At 38.6% G+C, this 27,452-nt stretch overlaps 1 protein-coding gene across 3 annotated transcripts in view; it reads left to right on the top strand.

Annotated features, from left to right (window-relative positions):
- Positions 1-27,452, top strand: part of LOC110458458 (adenylate cyclase type 2-like) — a 91,878-nt gene that overhangs the window by 24,412 nt on the left and 40,014 nt on the right. For all 3 annotated transcript variants that reach the window (XM_021510160.1, XM_021510158.1, XM_021510159.1), the window contains exons 2-7: positions 11,140-11,286; positions 11,793-11,933; positions 14,735-15,091; positions 16,542-16,691; positions 16,956-17,092; positions 27,233-27,344. In XM_021510160.1, the coding sequence (XP_021365835.1) occupies positions 11,167-11,286; positions 11,793-11,933; positions 14,735-15,091; positions 16,542-16,691; positions 16,956-17,092; positions 27,233-27,344 (1,017 nt within the window). In that variant the 5' untranslated portion in view covers positions 11,140-11,166. The remainder of the gene's footprint in view (positions 1-11,139; positions 11,287-11,792; positions 11,934-14,734; positions 15,092-16,541; positions 16,692-16,955; positions 17,093-27,232; positions 27,345-27,452) is intronic.

Here is a 27,452-nt window from a genome sequence, read left to right as displayed (position 1 = left end):
TAATCATATACTAGAATCTGGTTATTTTCCTTTAATTGGTCTTCAGCCATACTTATTCCTGTTCATAAGAAAGTTGTTTTAAATGACCCTAATATCTTTAGAGGTATTAGTTTAATTAGCTGTCTTTGTAAACTTTTTCCTCTGTACTAGAGAAACGTATTTTAGATGTGTGTACAAAATATGACCTTATTGAATATTGAAAATGGTGCAACAGACTATGGCTTTGGTAAATTAAGTTTGTTTCTGTTAATGTATGCGGATGACTTAGTAATGTTTTCCGAAACTATTGAAGGTTTACAAGGTCTTTAAGATAATCTGAATGAGTATTCTACTAAATGGAAATTAACAGTTAACACTGAGAAAACCAAAATAGTTGTATATAGAAATGGGGGTTGTATACGCGATAGAGAAAGATGGATGTATAATGGTGTGGAGGTGGAAGTTGTAGATGTTTTCAGCTACCTAGGAGTAAAACTTAAATTCAATAATAGATTCAATTATATACAGAAACAGTTATCTGACCAAGGACGAAAGGCCAAGTTTGCTCTTTTTTTAAGCTGTTCTAACTTGAGCCTAAACTGTACAACGTTATTGCATTTATTTGATGCGTATGTTTGCAGTATGTTGCACTATGCATGTGAAGTTTGGAGATCTACGAATGGTACGGATATTTAGAGGGTACACTTACACTTTTGTAAGTTTTTAAAAGTTAAGAAGTCGACTTGCAATGTAATGGTTTATTTTAGGTCGATATCCTTTGGAATATATCACAAAATTCAGAATGATAAAATATTGGTTAAAACTGATGGATCCGAACACTTGTGTTTTGTAAACTGCGTATCCTTTTTAAGTAGTAGCAATACAGGCAATTGCTTTAACTGGGTTAAGTATGTCAAACATTGTCTTTTTTTCTCTCGGATTCGCAGATGTATGGACAAATTACTATTCCTATAACCATAAAAGTATTTTGTACATGATATTATATAAGCACTTAGCAAATCACCATATTCTTCAATACTATTTGACAAAGTATATTCCTATGAAATACCGAATCTGTTTATCTAAACTTCGTCTTTCTGCACATAATTTAGCTATTGAGACTGGTAAATACAATAACACAACGAGAGAACAAATTCTGAGAGTATAATACATAAAACCATATTATTGGCGAAATCCTTCCATATATAAACTTGTACAGTTACTAAGTGTTGGCAATATCAGCGATCTTCGTAAACATGCTGGATATATATTTGAGGCTGATAAGGCACGAGTGACGTAAAACATGCATATCAATATAGTTTATATAAACGTCTATGTACACTTTATATGTATTACTGGCATTTAGAATATGTTTGTATCATTACGGATTATGTAACTTACATGTTGTTGTTGTTGTTGCTGCTGCTGCTGCTGCTGCTGCTGATGATGATGATGATGTAAGAGCGATAATGATTGTTGAATGCACAATACATATATATAGATATATCATTTGTAATGTATTGTAAATTATAGTTATCCAATAAGTTGTCAAACTTATAGAATAAAAGTTGAATTAAAAAAACAAAACAAAACAAAAACCATAGTGTCAGAATCCCAGATAGACGAATCACAAGACTTAGACATTGTGTCGTAATTACACAGCGACAGACAATACAGTCATAGACTTAATGAGAAACAGGGTTTCTCTTTCTAGGTCTGACGACACATGGAATATTTGTTTACCTTTATAATTATAATAACAATGTCTTGGTTTCTTGACATACTGGTTATATAAGGTTTTAAAACCTCATTAATACGTAGATACTGTTGTCACGTGTGTTTACCCCTCATATAATTTAAATACAATGGTTTTCATATAATTCACTGAAACATTAAAAGCCCGAGACATTTTAATAGATATCTTTTATTCGTGTTTTGACAAGTGCAAAATCCGTATAATCTGTCTTGTCTCCGGGAGCCTGTCTTTATTGGACACTCGCCGATTTATGGGGGTCATAACTCACCGTTTGCTGTGGGGCCGGTCAGGTTGCCCGGGGGTGGTTGTCACTCCGATAAATGTTTGGTTATGGAAGTTTACTTAAATCATAAAAACCGCTACCATATAATTAATATTTGTGGACAGAGGTCGATATAGTTAGATACCACTACCGTTATTACTTAGTGTGGACAGAGATCTACATAATTAGATACCACTACCGTAGTTACTGAGTGTGGACAGAGATCTACATAATTAGATACCACTAACGTCGTTACTTAGTGTGGACAGAGATTTATTTAATTAGATACCACTACCGTTATTACTTAGTGTGGACAGAGATAATTAGATACCACTACCGTAGTTACTGAGTGTGGACAGAGATCTACATAATTAGATACCACTACCGTAGTTACTTAGTGTGGACAGAGATCTATATAATTAGATACCACTACCGTAGTTACTTAGTGTGTACAGAGATCTATATAATTATATACTACTACCGTAGTTACTTAGTGTGGGCAGAGATCTATATAAATAGATACCACTACCGTAGTTACTTAGTGTGGACAGAGATCTATATAATTAGATACCACTACCATCATTACTTAGTGTGGACAGAGATCTATATAATTACATACCACTACCGTCATTACTTAGTGTGGACAGAGATCTATATAATTACATACCACTACCGTCAGTACTTAGTGTGGACAGAGATCTATATAATTAGATACCATTACCGTAGTTACTTAGTGTGGACAGAGATCTATATAATTACATACCACTACCGTCAGTACTTAGTGTGGACAGAGATCTATATAATTAGATATCACTACCGTAGTTACTTAGTGTGGGCAGAGATCTACATAATTAGATACCACTACCGTCATTCCTTAGTGTGAGCAGAGATCTATATAATTAGATACCACTATCGTCATTACTTAGTGTGGGCAGAGATCTATATAATTAGATACCACTATCGTCATTACTTCGTGTGGGCAGAGATCTATATAATTAGATACCACGATCGTCATTACTTAGTGTGGGCAGAGATCTATATAATTAGATACAATATCGTCATTACTTAGTGTGGGCAGAGATCTATATAATTAGATACCACTACCGACATTACTTAGTGTGGACAGAGATCTACATAATTAGAGACCACTACCGTAGTTACTTAGTGTGGACAGAGATCTATATAATAAGATACCACTACCATCATTACTTAGTGTGGACAGAGGTCTATATAATAAGATACCACTACCATCATTACTTAGTGTGGACAGAGGTCTATATAATAAGATACCACTACCATCATTACTTAGTGTGGACAGAGATCTATATAATAAGATGCCACTACCGTAGTTACTTAGTGTGGACAGAGATCTATATGATTAGATACCACTACCATCATTACTTAGTGTGGATAGAGATCTATATAATTACATACCACTACCGTCATTACTTAGTGTGGACAGAGATAATTAGATACCACTACCGTAGTTACTTAGTGCGAGCAGAGATCTATATAATAAGATACCACTACCGTCATTACTTAGTATAGAGTGTGGACAGAGATCTATATAATTACATACCACTACCGTCAGTACTTAGTGTGGACAGAGATCTATATAATTAGATACCATTACCGTAGTTACTTAGTGTGGACAGAGATCTATATGATTAGATACCACTACCATCATTACTTAGTGTGGATAGAGATCTATATAATTACATACCACTACCGTCAGTACTTAGTGTGGACAGAGATCTATATAATTAGATATCACTACCGTAGTTACTTAGTGTGGGCAGAGATCTACATAATTAGATACCACTACCGTCATTCCTTAGTGTGAGCAGAGATCTATATAATTAGATACCACTACCGTCGTTACTTAGTGTGGACAGAGATCTATATAATTAGATATCACTACCGTAGTTACTTAGTGTGGGCAGAGATCTATATAATTAGATACAATATCGTCATTACTTAGTGTGGGCAGAGATCTATCTAATTAGATACCACTATCGTCATTACTTAGTGTGGGCAGAGATCTATATAATTAGATACCACGATCGTCATTACTTAGTGTGGGCAGAGATCTATATAATTAGATACCACTACCGTAGTTACTTAGTTTGGACAGAGATCTATATAATTAGATACCACTACCATCATTACTTAGTGTGGATAGAGATCTATATAATTACATACCACTACCGTCAGTACTTAGTGTGGACAGAGATCTATATAATTAGATATCACTACCGTAGTTACTTAGTGTGGGCAGAGATCTACATAATTAGATACCACTACCGTCATTCCTTAGTGTGAGCAGAGATCTATATAATTAGATACCACTACCGTCATTCCTTAGTGTGAGCAGAGATCTATATAATTAGATACCACTATCGTCATTACTTCGTGTGGGCAGAGATCTATATAATTAGATACCACGATCGTCATTACTTAGTGTGGGCAGAGATCTATATAATTAGATACCACTATCGTCATTACTTAGTGTGGACAGAGATCTATATAATTAGATACCACTACCGTTATTACTTAGTATAGACAGAGATCTATATAATTAGATACCACTACCGTAGTTACTTAGTTTGGACAGAGATCTATATAATTAGATACCACGACCGTCATTACTTAGTGTGAGCAGAGATCTATATAATTAGATACCACTGCCGTCATTACTTAGTGTGAGCGGAGATCTATATAATTAGATACCACTATCGTCGTTACTTAGTGTGGACAGAGATCTATATAATTAGATATCACTACCGTAGTTACTTAGTGTGGGCAGAGATCTATATAATTAGATACCACTACCGTTATTACTTAGTATAGACAGAGATCTATATAATTAGATACCACTATTGTCATTACTTAGTGTGGACAGAGATCTATCTAATTATATACCACTACCGTAGTTACTTAGTGTGTGCAGAGATCTATATACTTAGATTCCACTACCGTAGTTACTTAGTGTGGACAGAGGTCTATATAATTCAATACCACTATCGTAGTTACTTAGTGTGGACAGAGGTCTATATAATAAGATACCACTACCGTAGTTACTTAGTGTGTGCCGAGATCTATATAATTAGATTCCACTACCGGAGTTACTTAGTGTGGACAGAGATCTACATAATTAGAAACCACTACCGTCATTACTTAGTGTGAGCAGAGATCTATATAATAAGATACCACTACCGTCATTACTTAGTATAGACAGAGATCTATATAATTAGATACCACTACCGTAGTTACTTAGTGTGGACAGAGATCTATATAATTAGATTCCACTACCGGAGTTACTTAGTGTGGACAGAGATCTACATAATTAGATACCGCTACCGTTATTAATTAGTGTGGACAGAGATCTATCTAATTAGAGACCACTACCGTAGTTACTTAGTGGGTGCAGAGATCTATATAATTAGATTCCACTACTGTAGTTACTTAGTGTGGACAGAGATCTACATAATTAGAAACCACTACCGTCATTACTTAGTGTGAGCAGAGATCTACATAATTAGATACCACTACCGTTATTACTTAGTGTGGGCAGAGATCTATATAATTAGATACCACTACCGTAGCTACTTAGTGTGGACAGAGATCTATATAATTAGATATCACTACCGTAGTTACTTAGTGTGGACAGAGGTCTATATAATAAGATACCACTACCGTAGTTACTTAGTGTGTGCAGAGATCTATATAATTAGATTCCCCTACCGTAGTTACTTAGTGTGGACAGAGATCTCCATAATTAGATACCACTACCGTCATTACTTAGTGTGCGCAGAGATCTATATAATTAGATACCACTACCGTAGTTAGTTAGTGTGGGCAGAGATCTATATAATTAGATACCACTACCGTAGCTACTTAGTGTGGACAGAGATCTATATAATTAGATATCACTACCGTAGTTACTTAGTGTGGACAGAGGTCTATATAATAAGATACCACTACCGTAGTTACTTAGTGTGAGCAGAGATCTATATAATTAGATACCACTATCGTCATTACTTAGTGTGGACAGAGATCTATCTAATTAGATACCACTACCGTAGTTACTTAGTGTGTGCAGAGATCTATATAATTAGATTCCACTACCGTAGTTACTTAGTGTGGACAGAGATCTACATAATTAGATACCACTACCGTTATTAATTAGTGTGGACAGAGATCTATCTAATTAGATAACACTACCGTAATTACTTAGTATGGACAGAGGTCTATATAATTAAATACCACTAACGTAATTACTTAGTGTGGACAGAGATCTATATAATTAGATACCACTACCGTCATTACTTAGTGTGGACAGAGATCTTTGTAATTAAATACCACTACCGTAGTTACTTAGTATGGACAGAGGTCTATATAATTAAATATCACTAACGTAATTACTTAGTGTGGTCTTATGTAGTCTAAATTGATGGTGGCTCGTCCACATTTGCTTTGGTAGAAAAGTGTAGAATAGTATATAACTGGTATTTTTACTCGTGTGTTTGTTTAAGATAGTCTGCTTTTCTGTTGGAGATCACTAGCACTGTCCTAGACTAATTGACCTGGTATAAAAACGAAATAAATGTCACAAAAAAACCTGCAGGTATGGTTTATGAGGTAATTATATATAAAGCGATGGGGCGGTCATTCCCCTATATAACTGTATGTTGTGGTAGGAAGGACAGGTCCGGAGGCTGGAGGTCTATATAGAGGAGAGGCTTGCGGAGGGGTTGGTTGTGATCGGCGTGTGAGGTGTTAGTCGTGACTTTAATAAGACATGATGACGTGTGACTATAAAGTCTGACCAGCAGCTTGTACAAAGTGACGCATGCGTCATTCCCAGTCGACAAAGAGAAAGTGGACCATGTGATAGTACTTGTATAAAGATTGATGTGCGGTCCGTTTGCGCTTTCCTTATTTGTTTACTTTGAAAAACCAAGTAAAAGGGTGCGTTATCTTTCGTTACAGGAAAATTTTAAATTGCGTATTTGTATTGTAGCCAAGCTTAATTTTTCACATTTCGTCCCATAAAAATGATAATAGCAGTATTGTCTTAATTCGCTTTGTATATATTTATTCCCCGTGTGGTCGTACACAATTTAGCAGACCTTGGTATATTGGAGGGGTGATAGTGTAATTTTATGGGTGGTCGTCGTTATAGAGTTTCGTGTAAGGACTTTGGACGGAGATATTATTCCAGTCATTATAGACTTCAAATTCCATGTGCGATTGTCGCAGAAATTACAGGATGCAATTGGTCGAACACAAAATATCTTTCCATGTAAGAAATAGCCTTCACATATCCGTGACATCAAAGCTATTGGGAAAATGAATATAGGATTTAAATGTATTTCCATTTCATACGAGATTTACGAAGAGTCTCTAAGTTTTCATTTCAGTGAGGGTTTGCGTCGTCTGGAAATGAATCCAATATACTTTTCATCGGAAACACATTGTTTTCTCTGAAATTATCAGGTCTTCGACGCCAACATTTTGACGTCACGTATAATTGTCGACGTGACGTCATATGTCATAGCATATCTAATGGTTTAATATTTTAATTCTGACGTCATAATGTGATTGAGTCATATCGAGTAATACGAAAACATAATATAAGGCATGGTGTATTTAACTTAAGGTTTTTCTGCACGTTTTGTCTTGTTGAAATGATGACGTAAGAGTTGATGAAAGTTTAACTTTGAAATTTACTAAGAGATAACCTTTTACTTGACGGCGGGATATTCTGGAGTGTCCAAAATATACCCGATGTGTTCCGTACAAAGTCTAGAACCTAACTGATTTACAATACAACATAGCACAGTTAAATACATGTACGTACAATAATATAAAGGTACCTGAGGTTTAAGTGACAGGTGTCGCTAATTGTAAGATTAATTACCTGTGGTCAGTGTCCACAAGGTAAAGGCTATTACACTAATCCTGTTGCGTAATGTGATGGACAATAGTAATGAGTTATGAAAGTAAGTTTACAGAGAGTACGAACTTAGGGATATAAAAACTTCACACACGAGTCTTATCTCAAATGCATACCAGTGGCGGATCCAGAGGTTTTTTTTGGCCTCGGGACCCCCCCCCNCCTGAGAATTTTCTTTAAAAATCATATATTTTCACTATTTTCCTCAATTTCCCCCAGGAAAGTTGAAAATGGTAATGGTAATTTCATGATTGAAAAATAAACAAACAAAATTACTGAGTTGGCAGCGTTAATTGATTTCCTTATCACGTGAGAGGATAAGCATTACCTGGAAAAGTTTATAATCTTTGGGAGCTGTTTCTTCATACAAGATTGCACATTCAAATATACCATTCATTAAAAGAACTGGAATTCCTTAGGGATTGATAAACCCTTACATTGTAGGTAGGAAAATGGTGTCAATATCCTGTACCTTTGCCACATCTTAAAAATTAAACTGAAAATGTAGTCAGAAATTCAACATTTTGTCCCGTATTTTGTTCTGATTGTTGAACAGACACTCCTTACCTTCCCTGACACTGGAGCTGGATAGTAATCCAAAAGCACTTGTATTTATTATGATTGATACACTCAGACTGGGCTATTGAGAATAAAGACAAACTTACCTTGTTCTGATTAGTACTCACTCACACAGGTACATGTAATTTATCGACAGTGTAGGGTTACCGGTAAGGTAAAAAGATTGTCCATGTGAACATTTTTTACTCATTTTTTCTGTTTTGTTCGAGTTGGGAAGCATGCAGTAAGCCAGTTATTGCATGATTTCTCGTCACTCGGGATTTATTACACACTCGCTTCGCCCGGGTGTAATAAATCCCTTGTTACTCGAAAACCATGCAATAACATTTACATGTATATAGCCAAATGTCATATAAACGTGTTTTGCATTAAGTCGCAGTTGAGTTGTTAGATATGAACAATTTGAAATATAGATTCAATAATAGATGATAAGATTAAAGTTTTTCATGAATAAGCAATTATTTACACAATTAATTTCAGCGCTAATTTATCACAAAATTTCTGTGTGATATATTCGCGTAGTCACATCGGATGTGTAGCCTTTCATTAACAGTAACTAGTGTCAGTCATACTAAGGTCATATAACTCAGGAAAACGGGCCGGTTTGATAGTCTCTTGTGGGGTTTTTCACATTTAATCCAGATTCTTACCAGAGTAATTCTATTCATTTTCCTTTAACTACTGTAAGTTTTATCACCTCCAGCCCTTAGTTTAGTTTTCGGATACTGTGACAGATGGAGATATCCTCACGTGACATGACGTAGCACAGATGTGATAAATGGAGTAACCGGTACAGACCATGTGATATAGTTAGTAACCGGTACAGACCATGTGATATAGTTAGTAACCGGTACACACCATGTTATATAGTTAGTAACCGGAACAGACCATGTGATATAGTTAGTAACCGGTACATATCATGTGATATAGTTAGTTACCGGTACACACCATGTGATATAGTTAGTAACCGGTACACACCATGTGATATAGTAAGTAACCGGTACATAGCATGTGATATACAAATGTAGTTAGTAACCGGTACACACCATGTGATATAGTTAGTTACCGGTACACATCATGCGATATAGTTAGTAACCGGTACAGATCATGTGATATAGTAAGTAACCGGTACACATCATGTGATATAGTTAGTTACCGGTACACATCATGTGATATAGTTAGTTACCGGTACACACCATGTTATATATTTAGTAACCGGTACACGTCATGTGATATAGTTAGTTACCGGTACACACCATGTGATATAATTAGTAACCGGTACACACCATATGATATAGCTAGTTACCGGTACACATCATGTGATATAGTTAGTTACCGGTACACATCATGCGATATAGTTAGTAACTGGTACACACAATGTTATATAGTTAGTTACCGGTACAGATCATGTGATATAGTTAGTAACCGGTACAGATCATGTGATATAGTAAGTAACCGGTAGATACAGTGATTTATGTTAGTAACCGGTAGATACAGTGATTTATGTTAGTAACCGGTATGGATACAGGGATTTATGTTAGTAACCTGTATGGATGCAGTGATTTATGGTAGTAGCCTGTATGGATACAGTGATTTCTGTTAGTAACCGGTATGGCTTCAGTGATTTATGGTAGTAACCGGTATGGATACCGTGATTTATGTTAGTAAGCGGTATGGATACAGTGATTAATGTTAGTAACCGGTATGGATACAGAGATTTATGTTAGTAACCGGCAGATACAGTGATTTATGTCAGTTACCGGTAGATACAGTGATTTATGTTAGCAACCGGTATGGATACAGAGATTTATGGTAGTAACCCGTATGGATACAGTGATTAATGTTAGTAACCGGTATGTTTTTTCATTAACGGTACAGATCATGAGATATAGTTATTAACCGGTACAGATCATGTGATATAGTAAGTAACCGGTACACATCATGTGATATAGTTAGTAACCGGTACCGATCATGTGATATAGTAAGTACCCGGTAGATACAGTGATTTATGGTAGTATCCTGTATGGATACAGTGATTAATGTTAGTAACCGGTATGGATACAGTGATTTATGTTAGTAACCGGTAGATACAGTGATTTATGGTAGTAACCGGGACAGATCATGTAATGTTAGTAACCGGTATGTTTGTTCGTTAACGGTACAGATCATGTAATGTTTGTTCGTTAACGGTGCAGAGAATGTATTTTTGTGGGATGGTTGTAGTTTTATGGTATAGCAGAAGTTTCCAGTAGAACCATACTTACATAACAATCAATATGTCTACATGTTGTTCCACGTACTCTGTCTTATAATGACATGTGTTTACTTGTATGGTGAAGCTATTTTGATTACCAGACTCGTACATATCCTGTAGGCAATAAGACTAGGGGGACACAACTCAGATCTCCATTGATTTCCAGCATTGATTGTAACGTAACACTGTGTCGAAAATATGCAATTCACTTTACACAAATCAAGTTGGAATATAAACGGCTCAAACTCACAGAGCGACTGTAGTACGGTTATAATTAATTACAAAGAAATGTTGTTGGTGCATGTGAAGGAGAATTTTATGATGGTGTATATATTTTCCTTGTCTGCCAGGATTCTATGGATTAAGGAGCAGTAGAAATGTCTGGTCGGGCGACCTCCTATCTGTTTGGGCAGGTCCCACCCCCCGGGCAGTACGGGACCCCCTATCAACCCAATGTCAAGTCACCATGGGAGGAGATCTCACTAGCCCATATCAAGGTACGTATAACTTTAAACTCAACAAAATAATGCTTTCCCTCTTATTGGAGAAACTTAACTTCTTATTGCGAAACAGAAACAGTGAAACCTTGGCAGACAACATTTCATCAATTAAGAAGGGGGCGGAGGTGAGGCATCTGGCTGTCCCCCACACACTGCAATGTATAGATGATACTTCCCGATACGAATCACCACCTGACCAAGATTATTGAAGGACGTACATTGGAGAATTAACTTCTTCGTAGTGTCATACATGTTATAGATACTCTAGCTTATAAGTCTTCAACATTCCTCCTGATAGCCGGGAATACGTAACATTGTATATATCAATGCGGACACTTTTGATTGGCCACTGTAAATGTTACCGCAACTAAATCATAGTATAAATAAATATCAACATTTACTGTACTGTATAGCAATGGTAGATGATTGTAGTGTATGAAGATTTAGGAAGCTATCACTAAGATAGTTTGGTCTGAGTGATAGTTCCGACTTTCTGTTGACAGGAGACCTTCCGCAGCCTACAGATAGAGGAGATGTACCAGTGTTACTGTGCGATGATGAAGAGGTCGCTGGTCGTCGCTCTCCTCACCCTAACCATCACTGTCTCAATCAGCATCATCGTCTATCACCTCGTCGTCTGTGAGGTAATTCTATTTTGGGAGGAGGAACTCTTTTTGGATGTTTTCTCTCTACTTCCTAACAACCTCATTATTTCCAAACGCCTTCCTTGGCAATACCTCACTTTCGGCCTCTGTGAGGAATGCAATAGGTTCTGTCCCAAGGCCGAGACAAACTGGACCAAAGTCCTTCAGATGGTTGTTGTTTTCCCCCGCTATGCGATAATCACAACAACCTCTGCTAACCTTGTGTGGCTGGGTGGAATGCTATGCTGAGTGACTTCGGCGTGGCATGTCCGTGAGGTAACACATTAAAGTCGGCATCAGATCCACGCTATCGACAAGAACCACCATACCGCCTCCAACATACAAACACACGTCCATTCGTGCATAACACACATCAAGGCACCTCCCTATACGACCTTAGTTATTAAGGTGGCTCCACACTTTCGTAATTAACCAGCGAAATTCGTTGAAACTTTCATATAATGGTTATGCAACTATGTAGAGTTGATTTTATGAAAATCTAAACACTCCGATAGTTAGGGGACTTTTTTGGAAAAAATACCAAAAAATTGAATTTTCGTCAATTTTAATATTTTCCGGGTTATTTTTGGGTGTGACATTGTTCGGAACAATAACAACAATAATAAAATGAAAAGAAGCATTTCTAATTAACCCTACAAATATTTTATTTATCGCAAAATATGTAACACATGTTACACAAAGTGTTTTTTATTGAATTTGAACGGATAAAAGTGATTATCTACAAGCTAAAAGCCAACAGGACACAAAGATCTATACATATAGAATGGGAAATTGAACAAAATATACACAATGGCTTTATAATTAATTTATTTTACATTTTACAATCACTTCGATCCGGGTAAGAGTTATCTTCCTTGAAAAAAATCGGAACTTTTTGCAGAGGGGTGACATTTACACAATGACAGTTGTCCCTGTTTACATATAACAAAAATGATGGAAATAAATCAAAAATATGATATCAAAATTATCAATTTATTGTTCTTTAATGGAACCAAATTACCCTCAGTCATGTACACTTTGGACATCATTCCACAGTCCGCTAACTCACGGTATGTTTATAATTACATGTCAGGTACATATGTGACCAGAGGCTATCGCATGGTATGCCGTTCTCACGTGCACTCACACATGCATTTTATAGGTATCTTGATATTTTACAAAACATTATTTTCACAGAGTAAGTAGACTACATTTGTAAACACGATTTAATCGACAGAGCGAAACTTCCTCAACAGCGAAAATCGTAACGACCTCGAGCTTATGAACTCGTGTTGCACATGTGAGGTCGGTACGTCCGCATTCCATGCGTTTCCTATATGACCTTCTTGAGGTCGTTTGGTCTCATGTCACTATCTTCCCGTGAGTCTGTTTATGTCTATGAATTTGAAAGCTTTATTCCTGAAATACGTGTGATTATACATTTCCCGGTAAAATCTCGATATCGGGTGTTGACATATCATCGGCACGCACGTGTACTATTGTTTACCAGGGGCCTGTTCGTTTATGCGGAGCAACCGGTTTGACCGTTTATAAATGTAACGATTTCGGGTATAAATCCTGGCGGACCTGCAAATGTGTATGCAGGCCTTGCAAGCTCGCCTGAAAGCAGCATCAGATTACTAGGTCCGACCTTATTTAATGAACGAACAACAGTGGTCCGATCGGTTTGACAAAACGGTCAAGGTGTAACTATAATTTGCACAACGACATTGAATGCCCGATACGCAATACGGAAATGACGACACGGTGTACATGCACATTTCGATCAAGATAATTGAGTCCGAGCTGTACTTTTTCCGGAAGTACGTCACGAAAATGGACGCTGATGACGATGTGTGGAGCCACCTTAAAGGGACACTAAATCCTGCAAAAACCAAACGTAACCAAGTTTTGGTTGTTGATGTTGAATCAAACGAACCCGTCTTAGAGTGTTTTGTTTCGTTTTTCTGTTCGATAATATTTAATTCTACATTGTATAACTTTATAACCATTATAAATATTTTGATACGAATTGAATCAATTATGAAGCCGGAAGTGTCATGTGCTATTTTAGGAACTTTACTTCAAGGCCAAGGTACAAGACATTTAGCTTATTTATTACAGAAGATATACCAATGAGGTTATGTGTACTATATTATCAGTATTTGATGTTCAAGAGCATTTGTCTAGGTTTTTCATGTTAATGTCTATGTAGTAAATTGAGGTCTAAGTTCAAATTGACCGTTGCTTGTAGCTCAAAATAACACTTTACAGACATATTTTATACCAACAGATGATATAACATACTGGAGTTAAGTGATCGTTAGTATATACCATGGCCATATATAGATTATTTCCAATGCTTGTGTATTGATCACAAATACATTTGTATCACTAGTATGGGCGGATTTGTCTGAGTGCTTCTCATATGGCATTCCTTGTTGATCCAAACACCCAGGTGGAATATGAAAGTTTCTGAGCGTTTTAGCGTCTGTACTGTTGAAAAGCAAGGTTCCATTACATACCCATACATATATACACACATGGAGGTATTAGCCAGGTGGCATATGACTAGTAGTGCAGTTAATTTCCCAAAAATATTGATTGTATGATATCTGTTTATCGTAAAGTCCCTTCGGTTTCCATTATTCATTTATATACCACATATAGTTGTTTTAGATGGGTGTTGAGATCATTCTATAAAGGGGAATGCACTTTATGTTCTGGGTCTAGTCTTAATCTATAGGCGTACTTAAACCGTACATGTAACTTTACACAATGTTTCTTTCTGCTTTCTGTAGACGTTCACTGACCCGACTACCCAGGTTCACATAGCCACACTGGGCTGCGGTGTCCTTGGTATGCTGGGGATCATGTTGGTGGTCGTCACGGAAAAGCTCTACCTCAAGTGTCCGTCTGTCGTCTCTGTCATCATCTGGATCCTCCTCCTCGCTGTCATCAACATCTACTACAACGTTCCTGGCGATCACCGTGAGCCGTCTGACGACATCGCCATCGTGTTCTACACCACGCTTGTGTGTCACATGATGCTGCCGCTGTCGAAGCGCTGGTCTCTCTGTCTCGGCGTCCTCACCACCGTCCTGGAGACTAGCACTGTCGGATTTCTAACAAAGGATAAAAACTTTCTATTTATTCAGGTAGTATATATATTATTTGCTCTATGCACACCAGATCCTAATGTTCACGTTTAAAGATTTTACTAATATTACAAATTGGTTTATCTTACAGATACATACCCTAATAATAGCATAACCCATACTTCATAAGTTGAATGCCAAAATGTCAATGCGTTTTACAGATTAAATAACCACATCCTGATTTTAAGCATTTGTGTGGTGATTGCATTTTTTCACTTGGCATAAAATGCGTGTGAGTAACAACTTCTTCAGAAACTCTAAGCCTAGAATCACGATAGCTGGCCTTATGGCAGATTTATTCACTTTGTTCAAATCTATGATCTAGACATACATTCAAGGTCATAGGTGTCAAATGTATTTAAACAATTTCAAAACACTTCCTCAAAAAACTACTGAAACCTCAAGTAACGATATTTTGTCTGTAGCTTCCTTGGATGAAATGCTATCAAGGTTATTCAAATAAATAACCTTGACCCTTGTTCAAGGTCACATGAGTCAAATGTGTTAATATCTCCTTCACGATGCTTAGATTAATGATATTTGCAATTGGCCTGTGGACAGCTGGAATAAATGGTAATAAAGGTTTTGAAAATGAAACACTTCAACTTACATTTAAGGTCAGAAGGGTAAATTCTTTTCAAAATTGTTAAAATGGCTTCTTGAAAAGAACCATAAAACTTCGAGTTGTTATAGTTGGCTATTAGCTTGCTTTAATAAATGTTTATCAAGGATTTTCTAGTTAATGACCTTGATATGCAATCAAGGTCATATGGATCATATGTGCTTAAATATTAAAATGACTTCCAGTTAACTATGAGGTCAGGAATAATGACATTTCGCCAATAGCTTTCTGAGGTGAGAGCCTGTATCAGGATTGCTTATAATAGATGACTTTGATCCACACTCGGGTCAGGAGTTGTCTGATTTATCAGAAGTTACAACCAACTTCTTCTAGTGAACTATGAAAGGTAGAGTCATTGATTGATGACCTGGACCTTATTTGGTTAAATGCCTTCTTTTTTAGTCTTTTATGCCACACATTTCTATCATAGCAGCTACCCTTTAGCTTTCTGGTTGAGTTAGTCTCAGGAGGGTCCCGTTTACTTTATCTTGCGTCCTGTAGGAACGAACCCTAGAGACAGGTACTGTTAATACCAGTAAAACTGTTGATGATTGAGTCTTTAATTATTTCAAATGTATTTGTACATTATGTATTTATAAGTTGGGGCTGTTATTAGATTTGATTTCATATTCAATTTTGTGGACTATACAATGTACGTTTACATCGGGATCCTGTTATATATCATTGTTTTAACAGCTATTCCATAGATAAGGTTCACAATGAAACTTGTTGAAATGTTTACTTTGAAAGAGAAATAACTTCAGGTAAATGATGAAAGACATTTTATAACACATGTAAGTACTAATTAGGAGTCCATTGTATCTGCAGATAGCCTGTAATCTAGTGATCCTGCTGTGTGGTAACATGGTGGGGCTGTATCACAAATACCTAACAGACATCACACACAGAAACACCTTCCTTGAGGCACGCAACTCTATCCAATCAATGGTCAAGTTAGAACGTGAGAAACACCAACAGGTCAGTATCCATAGGACCCGAATTCAAAAGATATCTTCTGATTACTTATTGCACTAAAAGAAACTTGAATACTATTGAAATTGTATCTTTATTATCAAAGAAATTAACATTCTTTCAAATATTTTAGTTTGCATTACTGGAAGGCTGATGTCTACGTATTGATGATATAGTTCATTAAAGGTTTTGATGACCAAGTTTAATGAACAAGTTTAATGACCAAGTTTCGATGTTGATCAGATTATGACCTTTTGACCTCTGTCACAGGAGGAGTTACTAAACAGCTGCATGCCTCCTGACCTTGTGGAGAAGATGAAGGAAGGTATTACAAAAACAGTCCTCAGTAAACAAACTAAGCCCTCACCATTCCATGACCTGTATGTTCAGCAGTACTCCAATATCAGGTAAATACAACACTAGTTTTATATGACCTATGGCCTTCAATTTTAATAGGATCATCATCTGCTTTTGCCATACTTAATCATTCTACCAAGTTGATAAACAGTCTGAATCAAACCATCGTGCCTTAAATGTGTGTCAGCCATAACTAATAACTTTCACCTTAAACCTTGACCTTTGACGTTTAAATTTCAAAAGGGCTTTCTTTCTTCGAATGCACAATCATTGTACTTATTTAGAATAGGATTTTATAAACTTGTACGTATGTGCCTTCAATGTGTGCCTACCTGAAGTCATACGTTGTAACTTTACCTATGACCTTAACCTTTGACCTATGAACTTGTATTCATTCTCTTTACTGGCCTATCTTTATCAAGTTCTGTGAGATTGGATAAACAGTATTTGCACTATTATGTCTTGTTCAAATATATTGAATATGAAAGTTTAACAATTAGCTTCAGATCAATAATGTAACATTTCATGTTTGGTGTGCCTCCAACAGTTGAATCCTGTATAGAACGACAAACAAATATGTTACCGGTGTATCCCCTATCACTCAGCTGTAAGGGGGTTGTAACACTGATGTAATAATGACTGTGATGTGTATCCCCTACCACTCAGTTGTAAGGGGGTTGTAACACTGATGTAATAGTGACTGTAATGTGTATCCCCTACCACTCAGCTGTAAGGGGGTTGTAACACTGATGTAATAGTGACTGTAATGTGTATCCCCTACCAATCAGTTGTAAGGGGGTTGTAACACTGGTGTAATAGTGACTGTAATGTGTATCCCCTACCACTCAGCTGTAAGGGGGTTATAACACTGGTGTAATAATGACAGTGATGTGTATCCCCTACCACACAGTTGTAAGGGGGTTTTAACAGTGATGTAATAATGACAGTGATGTGTATCCCCTACCACTCAGCTGTAAGGGGGTTATAACACTGGTGTTATAGTGACTGTAATGTGTATCCCCTCCCACTCAGTTGTAAGGGGGTTGTAACACCGGTGTAATAATGACAGTGATGTGTATCCCCTACCACACAGTTGTAAGGGGGTTTTAACAGTGATGTAATAATGATAGTGATGTGTATCCCCTACCACTCAGCTGTAAGGGGGTTGTAACACTGATGTAATAATGACAGTGATGTGTATCCCCTACCACTCAGCTATAAGGGGGTTATAACACTTGTGTAATAATAACTGTGATGTGTATCCCTTACCACTCAGTTGTAAGGGGGTTGTAACACTGATGTAATAATGACAGTGATGTGTATCCCCTACCACTCAGCTGACTGTAATGTGTATCCCCTACCACTCAGCTGTAAGGTGGTTATAACACCGGTGTAATAATGACTGTGATGTGTATCCCCTACCACTCAGCTGTAAGGGGGTTATAACACTGGTGTAATAGTGACTGTAATGTGTATCCCCTACCACTCAGCTGTAAGGTGGTTATAACACCGGTGTAATAATGACTGTGATGTGTATCCCCTACCACTCAGTTGTAAGGGGGTTGTAACACTGATGTTATAGTGACAGTGATGTGTATCCCCTACCACTCAGCTGTAAGGGGGTTATAACACTGGTGTAATAGTGACAGTGATGTGTATCCCCTATCACTCAGCTGTAAGGTGGTTGTAACACTGGTGTAACAGTGACAGTGATGTGTATCCCCTACCACTCAGTTGTAAGGGGGTTGTAACACTGATGTAATAGTGACTGTAATGTGTATCCCCTACCACTCAGTTGTAAGGGGGTTATAACACTGGTGTAATAGTGACAGTGATGTGTATCCCCTACCACTCAGTTGTAAGGGGGTTGTAACACTGATTTAATAGTGACTGTAATGTGTATCCCCTACCACTCAGTTGTAAGGGGGTTATAACACTGGTGTAATAGTGACAGTGATGTGTATCCCCTACCACTCAGTTGTAAGGGGGTTGTAACACTGGTGTAATAGTGACTGTGATGTGTATCCCCTACCACTCAGTTGTAAGGGGGTTGTAACACTGATGTAATAGTGACAGTGATGTGTATCCCCTACCACTCAGTTGTAAGGGGGTTGTAACACTGATGTAATAGTGACTGTAATGTGTATCCCCTACCACTCAGTTGTAAGGGGGTTGTAACACTGGTGTAATAGTGACAGTGATGTGTATCCCCTACCACTCAGTTGTAAGGGGGTTGTAACACTGATGTAATAGTGACTGTGATGTGTATCCCCTACCACTCAGTTGTAAGGGGGTTGTAACACTGATGTAATAGTGACAGTGATGTGTATCCCCTACCACTCAGTTGTAAGGGGGTTGTAACACTGATGTAATAGTGACTGTGATGTGTATCCCCTACCACTCAGTTGTAAGGGGGTTGTAACACTGATGTAATAGTGACAGTGATGTGTATCCCCTACCACTCAGTTGTAAGGGGGTTGTAACACTGATGTAATAGTGACTGTAATGTGTATCCCCTACCACTCAGTTGTAAGGGGGTTGTAACACTGGTGTAATAGTGACAGTGATGTGTATCCCCTACCACTCAGTTGTAAGGGGGTTGTAACACTGATGTAATAGTGACTGTAATGTGTATCCCCTACCACTCAGTTGTAAGGGGGTTGTAACACTGGTGTAATAGTGACAGTGATGTGTATCCCCTACCACTCAGTTGTAAGGGGGTTGTAACACTGATGTAATAGTGACTGTGATGTGTATCCCCTACCACTCAGTTGTAAGGGGGTTGTAACACTGATGTAATAGTGACAGTGATGTGTATCCCCTACCACTCAGTTGTAAGGGGGTTGTAACACTGATGTAATAGTGACTGTAATGTGTATCCCCTACCACTCAGTTGTAAGGGGGTTGTAACACTGGTGTAATAGTGACAGTGATGTGTATCCCCTACCACTCAGTTGTAAGGGGGTTGTAACACTGATGTAATAGTGACTGTGATGTGTATCCCCTACCACTCAGTTGTAAGGGGGTTGTAACACTGATTTAATAGTGACTGTAATGTGTATCCCCTACCACTCAGTTGTAAGGGGGTTGTAACACTGATGTAATAGTGACAGTGATGTGTATCCCCTACCACTCAGTTGTAAGGGGGTTGTAACACTGATGTAATAGTGACTGTAATGTGTATCCCCTACCACTCAGTTGTAAGGGGGTTGTAACACTGATGTAATAGTGACAGTGATGTGTATCCCCTACCACTCAGTTGTAAGGGGGTTGTAACACTGATGTAATAGTGACTGTAATGTGTATCCCCTACCACTCAGTTGTAAGGGGGTTGTAACACTGATGTAATAGTGACAGTGATGTGTATCCCCTACCACTCAGTTGTAAGGGGGTTGTAACACTGATGTAATAGTGACTGTAATGTGTATCCCCTACCACTCAGTTGTAAGGGGGTTGTAACACTGATGTAATAGTGACTGTAATGTGTATCCCCTACCACTCAGTTGTAAGGGGGTTGTAACACTGATGTAATAGTGACAGTGATGTGTATCCCCTACCACTCAGTTGTAAGGGGGTTGTAACACTGATGTAATAGTGACTGTAATGTGTATCCCCTACCACTCAGTTGTAAGGGGGTTGTAACACTGATGTAATAGTGACTGTAATGTGTATCCCCTACCACTCAGTTGTAAGGGGGTTGTAACACTGATGTAATAGTGACAGTAATGTGTATCCCCTACCACTCAGTTGTAAGGGGGTTGTAACACTGATGTAATAGTGACAGTAATGTGTATCCCCTACCACTCAGTTGTAAGGGGGTTGTAACACTGATGTAATAGTGACTGTAATGTGTATCCCCTACCACTCAGCTGTAAGGGGGTTGTAACACTGGTGTAATAGTGACTGTGATGTGTATCCCCTACCACTCAGTTGTAAGGGGGTTGTAACACTGATGTAATAGTGACTGTGATGTGTATCCCCTACCACTCAGTTGTAAGGGGGTTGTAACACTGATTTAATAGTGACTGTAATGTGTATCCCCTACCACTCAGTTGTAAGGGGGTTGTAACACTGATGTAATAGTGACAGTGATGTGTATCCCCTACCACTCAGTTGTAAGGGGGTTGTAACACTGATGTAATAGTGACTGTAATGTGTATCCCCTACCACTCAGTTGTAAGGGGGTTGTAACACTGGTGTAATAGTGACAGTGATGTGTATCCCCTACCACTCAGTTGTAAGGGGGTTGTAACACTGATGTAATAGTGACTGTAATGTGTATCCCCTACCACTCAGTTGTAAGGGGGTTGTAACACTGGTGTAATAGTGACAGTGATGTGTATCCCCTACCACTCAGTTGTAAGGGGGTTGTAACACTGATGTAATAGTGACTGTGATGTGTATCCCCTACCACTCAGTTGTAAGGGGGTTGTAACACTGATGTAATAGTGACAGTGATGTGTATCCCCTACCACTCAGTTGTAAGGGGGTTGTAACACTGATGTAATAGTGACTGTAATGTGTATCCCCTACCACTCAGTTGTAAGGGGGTTGTAACACTGGTGTAATAGTGACAGTGATGTGTATCCCCTACCACTCAGTTGTAAGGGGGTTGTAACACTGATGTAATAGTGACTGTGATGTGTATCCCCTACCACTCAGTTGTAAGGGGGTTGTAACACTGATGTAATAGTGACAGTGATGTGTATCCCCTACCACTCAGTTGTAAGGGGGTTGTAACACTGATGTAATAGTGACTGTAATGTGTATCCCCTACCACTCAGTTGTAAGGGGGTTGTAACACTGGTGTAATAGTGACAGTGATGTGTATCCCCTACCACTCAGTTGTAAGGGGGTTGTAACACTGATGTAATAGTGACTGTGATGTGTATCCCCTACCACTCAGTTGTAAGGGGGTTGTAACACTGATGTAATAGTGACAGTGATGTGTATCCCCTACCACTCAGTTGTAAGGGGGTTGTAACACTGATGTAATAGTGACTGTGATGTGTATCCCCTACCACTCAGTTGTAAGGGGGTTGTAACACTGATTTAATAGTGACTGTAATGTGTATCCCCTACCACTCAGTTGTAAGGGGGTTGTAACACTGATTTAATAGTGACAGTGATGTGTATCCCCTACCACTCAGTTGTAAGGGGGTTGTAACACTGATTTAATAGTGACTGTAATGTGTATCCCCTACCACTCAGTTGTAAGGGGGTTGTAACACTGATGTAATAGTGACAGTGATGTGTATCCCCTACCACTCAGTTGTAAGGGGGTTGTAACACTGATTTAATAGTGACTGTAATGTGTATCCCCTACCACTCAGTTGTAAGGGGGTTGTAACACTGATGTAATAGTGACAGTGATGTGTATCCCCTACCACTCAGTTGTAAGGGGGTTGTAACACTGATTTAATAGTGACTGTAATGTGTATCCCCTACCACTCAGTTGTAAGGGGGTTGTAACACTGATTTAATAGTGACAGTGATGTGTATCCCCTACCACTCAGTTGTAAGGGGGTTGTAACACTGATTTAATAGTGACTGTAATGTGTATCCCCTACCACTCAGTTGTAAGGGGGTTGTAACACTGATGTAATAGTGACAGTGATGTGTATCCCCTACCACTCAGTTGTAAGGGGGTTGTAACACTGATTTAATAGTGACTGTAATGTGTATCCCCTACCACTCAGTTGTAAGGGGGTTGTAACACTGATTTAATAGTGACAGTGATGTGTATCCCCTACCACTCAGTTGTAAGGGGGTTGTAACACTGATTTAATAGTGACTGTAATGTGTATCCCCTACCACTCAGTTGTAAGGGGGTTGTAACACTGATTTAATAGTGACAGTGATGTGTATCCCCTACCACTCAGTTGTAAGGGGGTTGTAACACTGATTTAATAGTGACTGTAATGTGTATCCCCTACCACTCAGTTGTAAGGGGGTTGTAACACTGATTTAATAGTGACAGTGATGTGTATCCCCTACCACTCAGTTGTAAGGGGGTTGTAACACTGATTTAATAGTGACTGTAATGTGTATCCCCTACCACTCAGTTGTAAGGGGGTTATAACACTGGTGTAATAGTGACTGTAATGTGTATCCCCTACCACTCAGCTGTAAGGGGGTTATAACACTGGTGTAATAATGACTGTGATGTGTATCCCCTACCACTCAGCTGTAAGGGGGTTATAACACTGGTGTAATAATGACTGTGATGTGTATCCCCTACCACTCAGCTGTAAGGGGGTTGTAACACTGGTGTAATAATGACTGTGATGTGTATCCCCTACCACTCAGCTGTAAGGGGGTTATAACACTGGTGTAATAATGACTGTGATGTGTATCCCCTACCACTCAGCTGTAAGGGGGTTATAACACTGGTGTAATAATGACTGTGATGTGTATCCCCTACCACTCAGCTGTAAGGGGGTTATAACACTGGTGTAATAATGACTGTGATGTGTATCCCCTACCACTCAGCTGTAAGGGGGTTATAACACTGGTGTAATAATGACTGTGATGTGTATCCCCTACCACTCAGCTGTAAGGGGGTTATAACACTGGTGTAATAATGACTGTAATGTGTATCCCCTACCACACAGCTGTAAGGGGGTTGTAACACTGGTGTAATAGTGACTGTGATGTGTATTCCCTACCACCCAGATGTAAGGGAGTTATAACACTAGTGTAATAGTGACTGTGATGTGTATCTCCTACCACTCGGTTGTAAGGGGGTTGTAACACTGATGTAATAGTGACAGTGATGTGTATCCCCTACCACTCAGCTGTAAGGGGGTTGTAACACTGGTGTAATAGTGACTGTAATGTGTATCCCCTACCACTCAGCTGTAAGGGGGTTGTAACACTGGTGTAATAGTGACTGTAATGTGTATCCCCTACCACTCAGCTGTAAGGGGGTTGTAACACTGGTGTAATAGTGACTGTAATGTGTATCCCCTACCACTCAGCTGTAAGGGGGTTGTAACACTGGTGTAATAGTGACTGTAATGTGTATCCCCTACCACTCAGCTGTAAGGGGGTTGTAACACTGGTGTAATAGTGACTGTAATGTGTATCCCCTACCACTCAGCTGTAAGGGGGTTGTAACACTGGTGTAATAGTGACTGTAATGTGTATCCCCTACCACTCAGCTGTAAGGGGGTTGTAACACTGGTGTAATAGTGACTGTAATGTGTATCCCCTACCACTCAGCTGTAAGGGGGTTGTAACACTGGTGTAATAATGACAGTGATGTGTATCCCCTATCACTCAGCTGTAAGGGGGTTGTAACACTGGTGTAATAGTGACAGTGATGTGTATCCCCTACCACTCAGCTGTAAGGGGGTTATAACACTGGTGTTATAGTGAGAGTGATGTGTATCCCCTACCACTCGGTTGTAAGGGGGTTGTAACACTGATGTAATAGTGACAGTGATGTGTATCCCCTACCACTCAGTTGTAAGGGGGTTGTAACACTGGTGTTATAGTGACTGTAATGTGTAACCCCTACCACTCAGCTGTAAGGGGGTTGTTTCACTGGTGTAATAGTGACAGTAATGTGTAACCCCTACCACTCAGCTGTAAGGGGGTTGTAACACCGGTGTAATAATGACAGTGATGTGTATCCCCTACCACTCAGTTGTAAGGGAGTTGTAACACTGGTGTTATAGTTACTGTAATGTGTAACCCCTATCACTCAGCTGTAAGGGGGTTGTAACACTGGTGTAATAATGACAGTGATGTGTATCCCCTACCACTCAGCTGTAAGGGGGTTATAACACTGGTGTTATAGTGAGAGTGATGTGTATCCCCTACCACTCGGTTGTAAGGGGGTTGTAACACTGATGTAATAGTGACAGTGATGTGTATCCCCTCCCACTCAGTTGTAAGGGGGTTGTAACACTGGTGTTATAGTTACTGTAATGTGTAACCCCTTCCACTCAGCTGTAAGGGGGTTGTAACACTGGTGTTATAGTGACAGTAATGTGTATCCCCTACCACACAGTTGTAAGGGGGTTGTAACACTGGTGTTATAGTTACTGTAATGTGTAACCCCTACCACTCAGCTGTAAGGGGGTTGTAACACTGGTGTTATAGTTACTGTAATGTGTATCCCCTACCACTCAGCTGTAAGGGGGTTGTAACACTGGTGTTATAGTGACTGTAGTGCAACTCTATGATGATAGAAATGATTGACATGTATGTACAACCATTTCCAGCTGAAGTGATTTCTAAGCCGACTAAGTGTTTTGATACTTGCTAAATCAATAGCACCTTCATAGCAGCTAATGGTAGTGTAAACGGAGGTACAGATGCCTGGCTCGTAATGCGGCCAGACCCGATGCTTGGCCATGTATTTCTCTTGCTGGACACACTCTCAGTTTATGTCCCGTATTGCTATAAAATATTAATAGCCTAAGCCCAATACTGTTTCCACGCGATCAGATGTCTCGTTTTTGTATTAGTCTTGTTTGTGTGTTTGTGATAAACATTCACACAATGATATCATTACAGAAGTCACTGTAAGGTGTAATGTACAAACAGTCAAGTTATTTCATCTTTTTTAAATGACAATTATAATGTCAAGGATTGACAATTGCATCAATATAAAATATCCTGTCACATGACAATAAACTATCACACAAAACACCTTTGAAGGAAACAACAGTACATGTACCAAGTGACGTAGTCAAACTTGTAAAGCCTCAGATTGAATTCTTTCCTAATGTGACCCTTGCTACACGTTTGTCAGTTCTTAATACCTGCATGTCAAACTGCTATTCTTCTTGAAAATACAAACCAGAAACAAGGTCATATTCATTGTTGGATGCTTTGTAATACAAAAACTGAATTTTGCAACTAAGAATGAAATTACCTCTGAAATTAGAATTAAAGTAAGGTTGCTGGTATGTTAGGTACCTTTTATTTGGAATTAAATTGAGGTTGTTGAGAATGAGGTAACCTTTGAATTTGAAGTAAAGCGAGGATTTTGAGAATGACGATTAACTTAGAATTACATTGTGGTTGCTGAGAATATTCAGGTTACCTTTGAATTGGAATTAAAGTTAGATGGATGAGAATGTGAAAATGGGGAAAATCGGAATTTAAATGAGGTTGCTGAGAATGAGATTACCTTTGAATTGTGCCACTGTGACTGATCAAACATGTGTAGCGGAACTGAACTGGGTCGGTTTGACGACCAGGTAGCTCAATTGGTAGAGCGCCCGTCTAGAGTTTGTAGGGTCTCGAGTTCGAACCTCGGTCTGGGTTTGCTTTTTTCCTCTCCTGCTATACGTGTATAGTCTTCCTGTATGTTTTTTGTTAATGAAGATTTTAGCTTGAATATACACAAACAGTTCAGAATGGTCCGAACTTATAAATGAAAGCCTTTGAATTATTGTTCTCTGAGTGCCCGTTTAACACATCTCTGAATAACCTGCATACACTTCTTTAGCTTAAATTCACATTTCCTGTTTTTGTCTGATATGTTGTCGAAGCTTTCAGGTTTTGAAATGTAATGGGTAAGGCTTGTTTAGTGTCAGACGGTTAGTAACTAGGCTTCTGATGACCAGCGGTTACTCAGACTGCAGCCACTCACATCCGATGTCAAGTGACAGTTCTAATCCTGGTAAAGAGATTTCACAATATTTACTGGACAATCTCATCAGGTAAATTATGCATAAATAAAGTAGCTAGATTCAGATAGCCCTCTTATGTCGATATCTCATTTCTGTGTCCACTCTGACATAGTGAACCAATGATGTTATATGTAAGACAGGATGTGTAGAAATATAGATACATCAATAGACAGTAGCCTCTGTTAGTTACTCTCTCTCTGACTGAGAATACAGGACAGACACCACCACATGTATACAGTCTGTGCATTTAATCTGCAGTTGTTTACTCTTGTAGCGGAACTGGGCTCGGTCGATTGTCGGCGACCAAGTAGCTCAATTGGTAGAGCGTCCATCTAGAGTTCGGAGGGTCCCAGGTTCGAACCTGTCTAACCATTACATTTTCTCTTTCTCCTGTTACACTTCCATTGTTCTGTCAAGACACACATATCTTACAGTCAGAAAATAATGCTTGCTTAATCTTCGGAGATGTTTAAAAATTATCTAGAATATATGGAATCTCGTTGATAACGTTTGTTGAGATGTTCCTACATTTTGTTTCAGTATTCTGTATGCCGACATAGTAAACTTCACCCCTCTGGCTGCAGAATGCACTGCTTCCGAATTGGTCAAGATGTTAAACGAACTGTTTGGGAGGTTTGACCAGCTAGCAGAGGTAAATATACCAATATAAAAGATGACCGCCGCCAACCTTTTAATTATTGAGTCTGTCTACTTTAAATCCCTCATAGTGTGTAAGGTATACAAGCATTGGGTGTTCATT

Source organism: Mizuhopecten yessoensis, unplaced genomic scaffold (assembly GCF_002113885.1).
Source record: "Mizuhopecten yessoensis strain PY_sf001 unplaced genomic scaffold, ASM211388v2 scaffold9615, whole genome shotgun sequence".
Lineage (NCBI taxonomy): Eukaryota > Metazoa > Mollusca > Bivalvia > Pectinida > Pectinidae > Mizuhopecten > Mizuhopecten yessoensis.
This window is presented reverse-complemented; position numbering and strand designations above follow the sequence as displayed.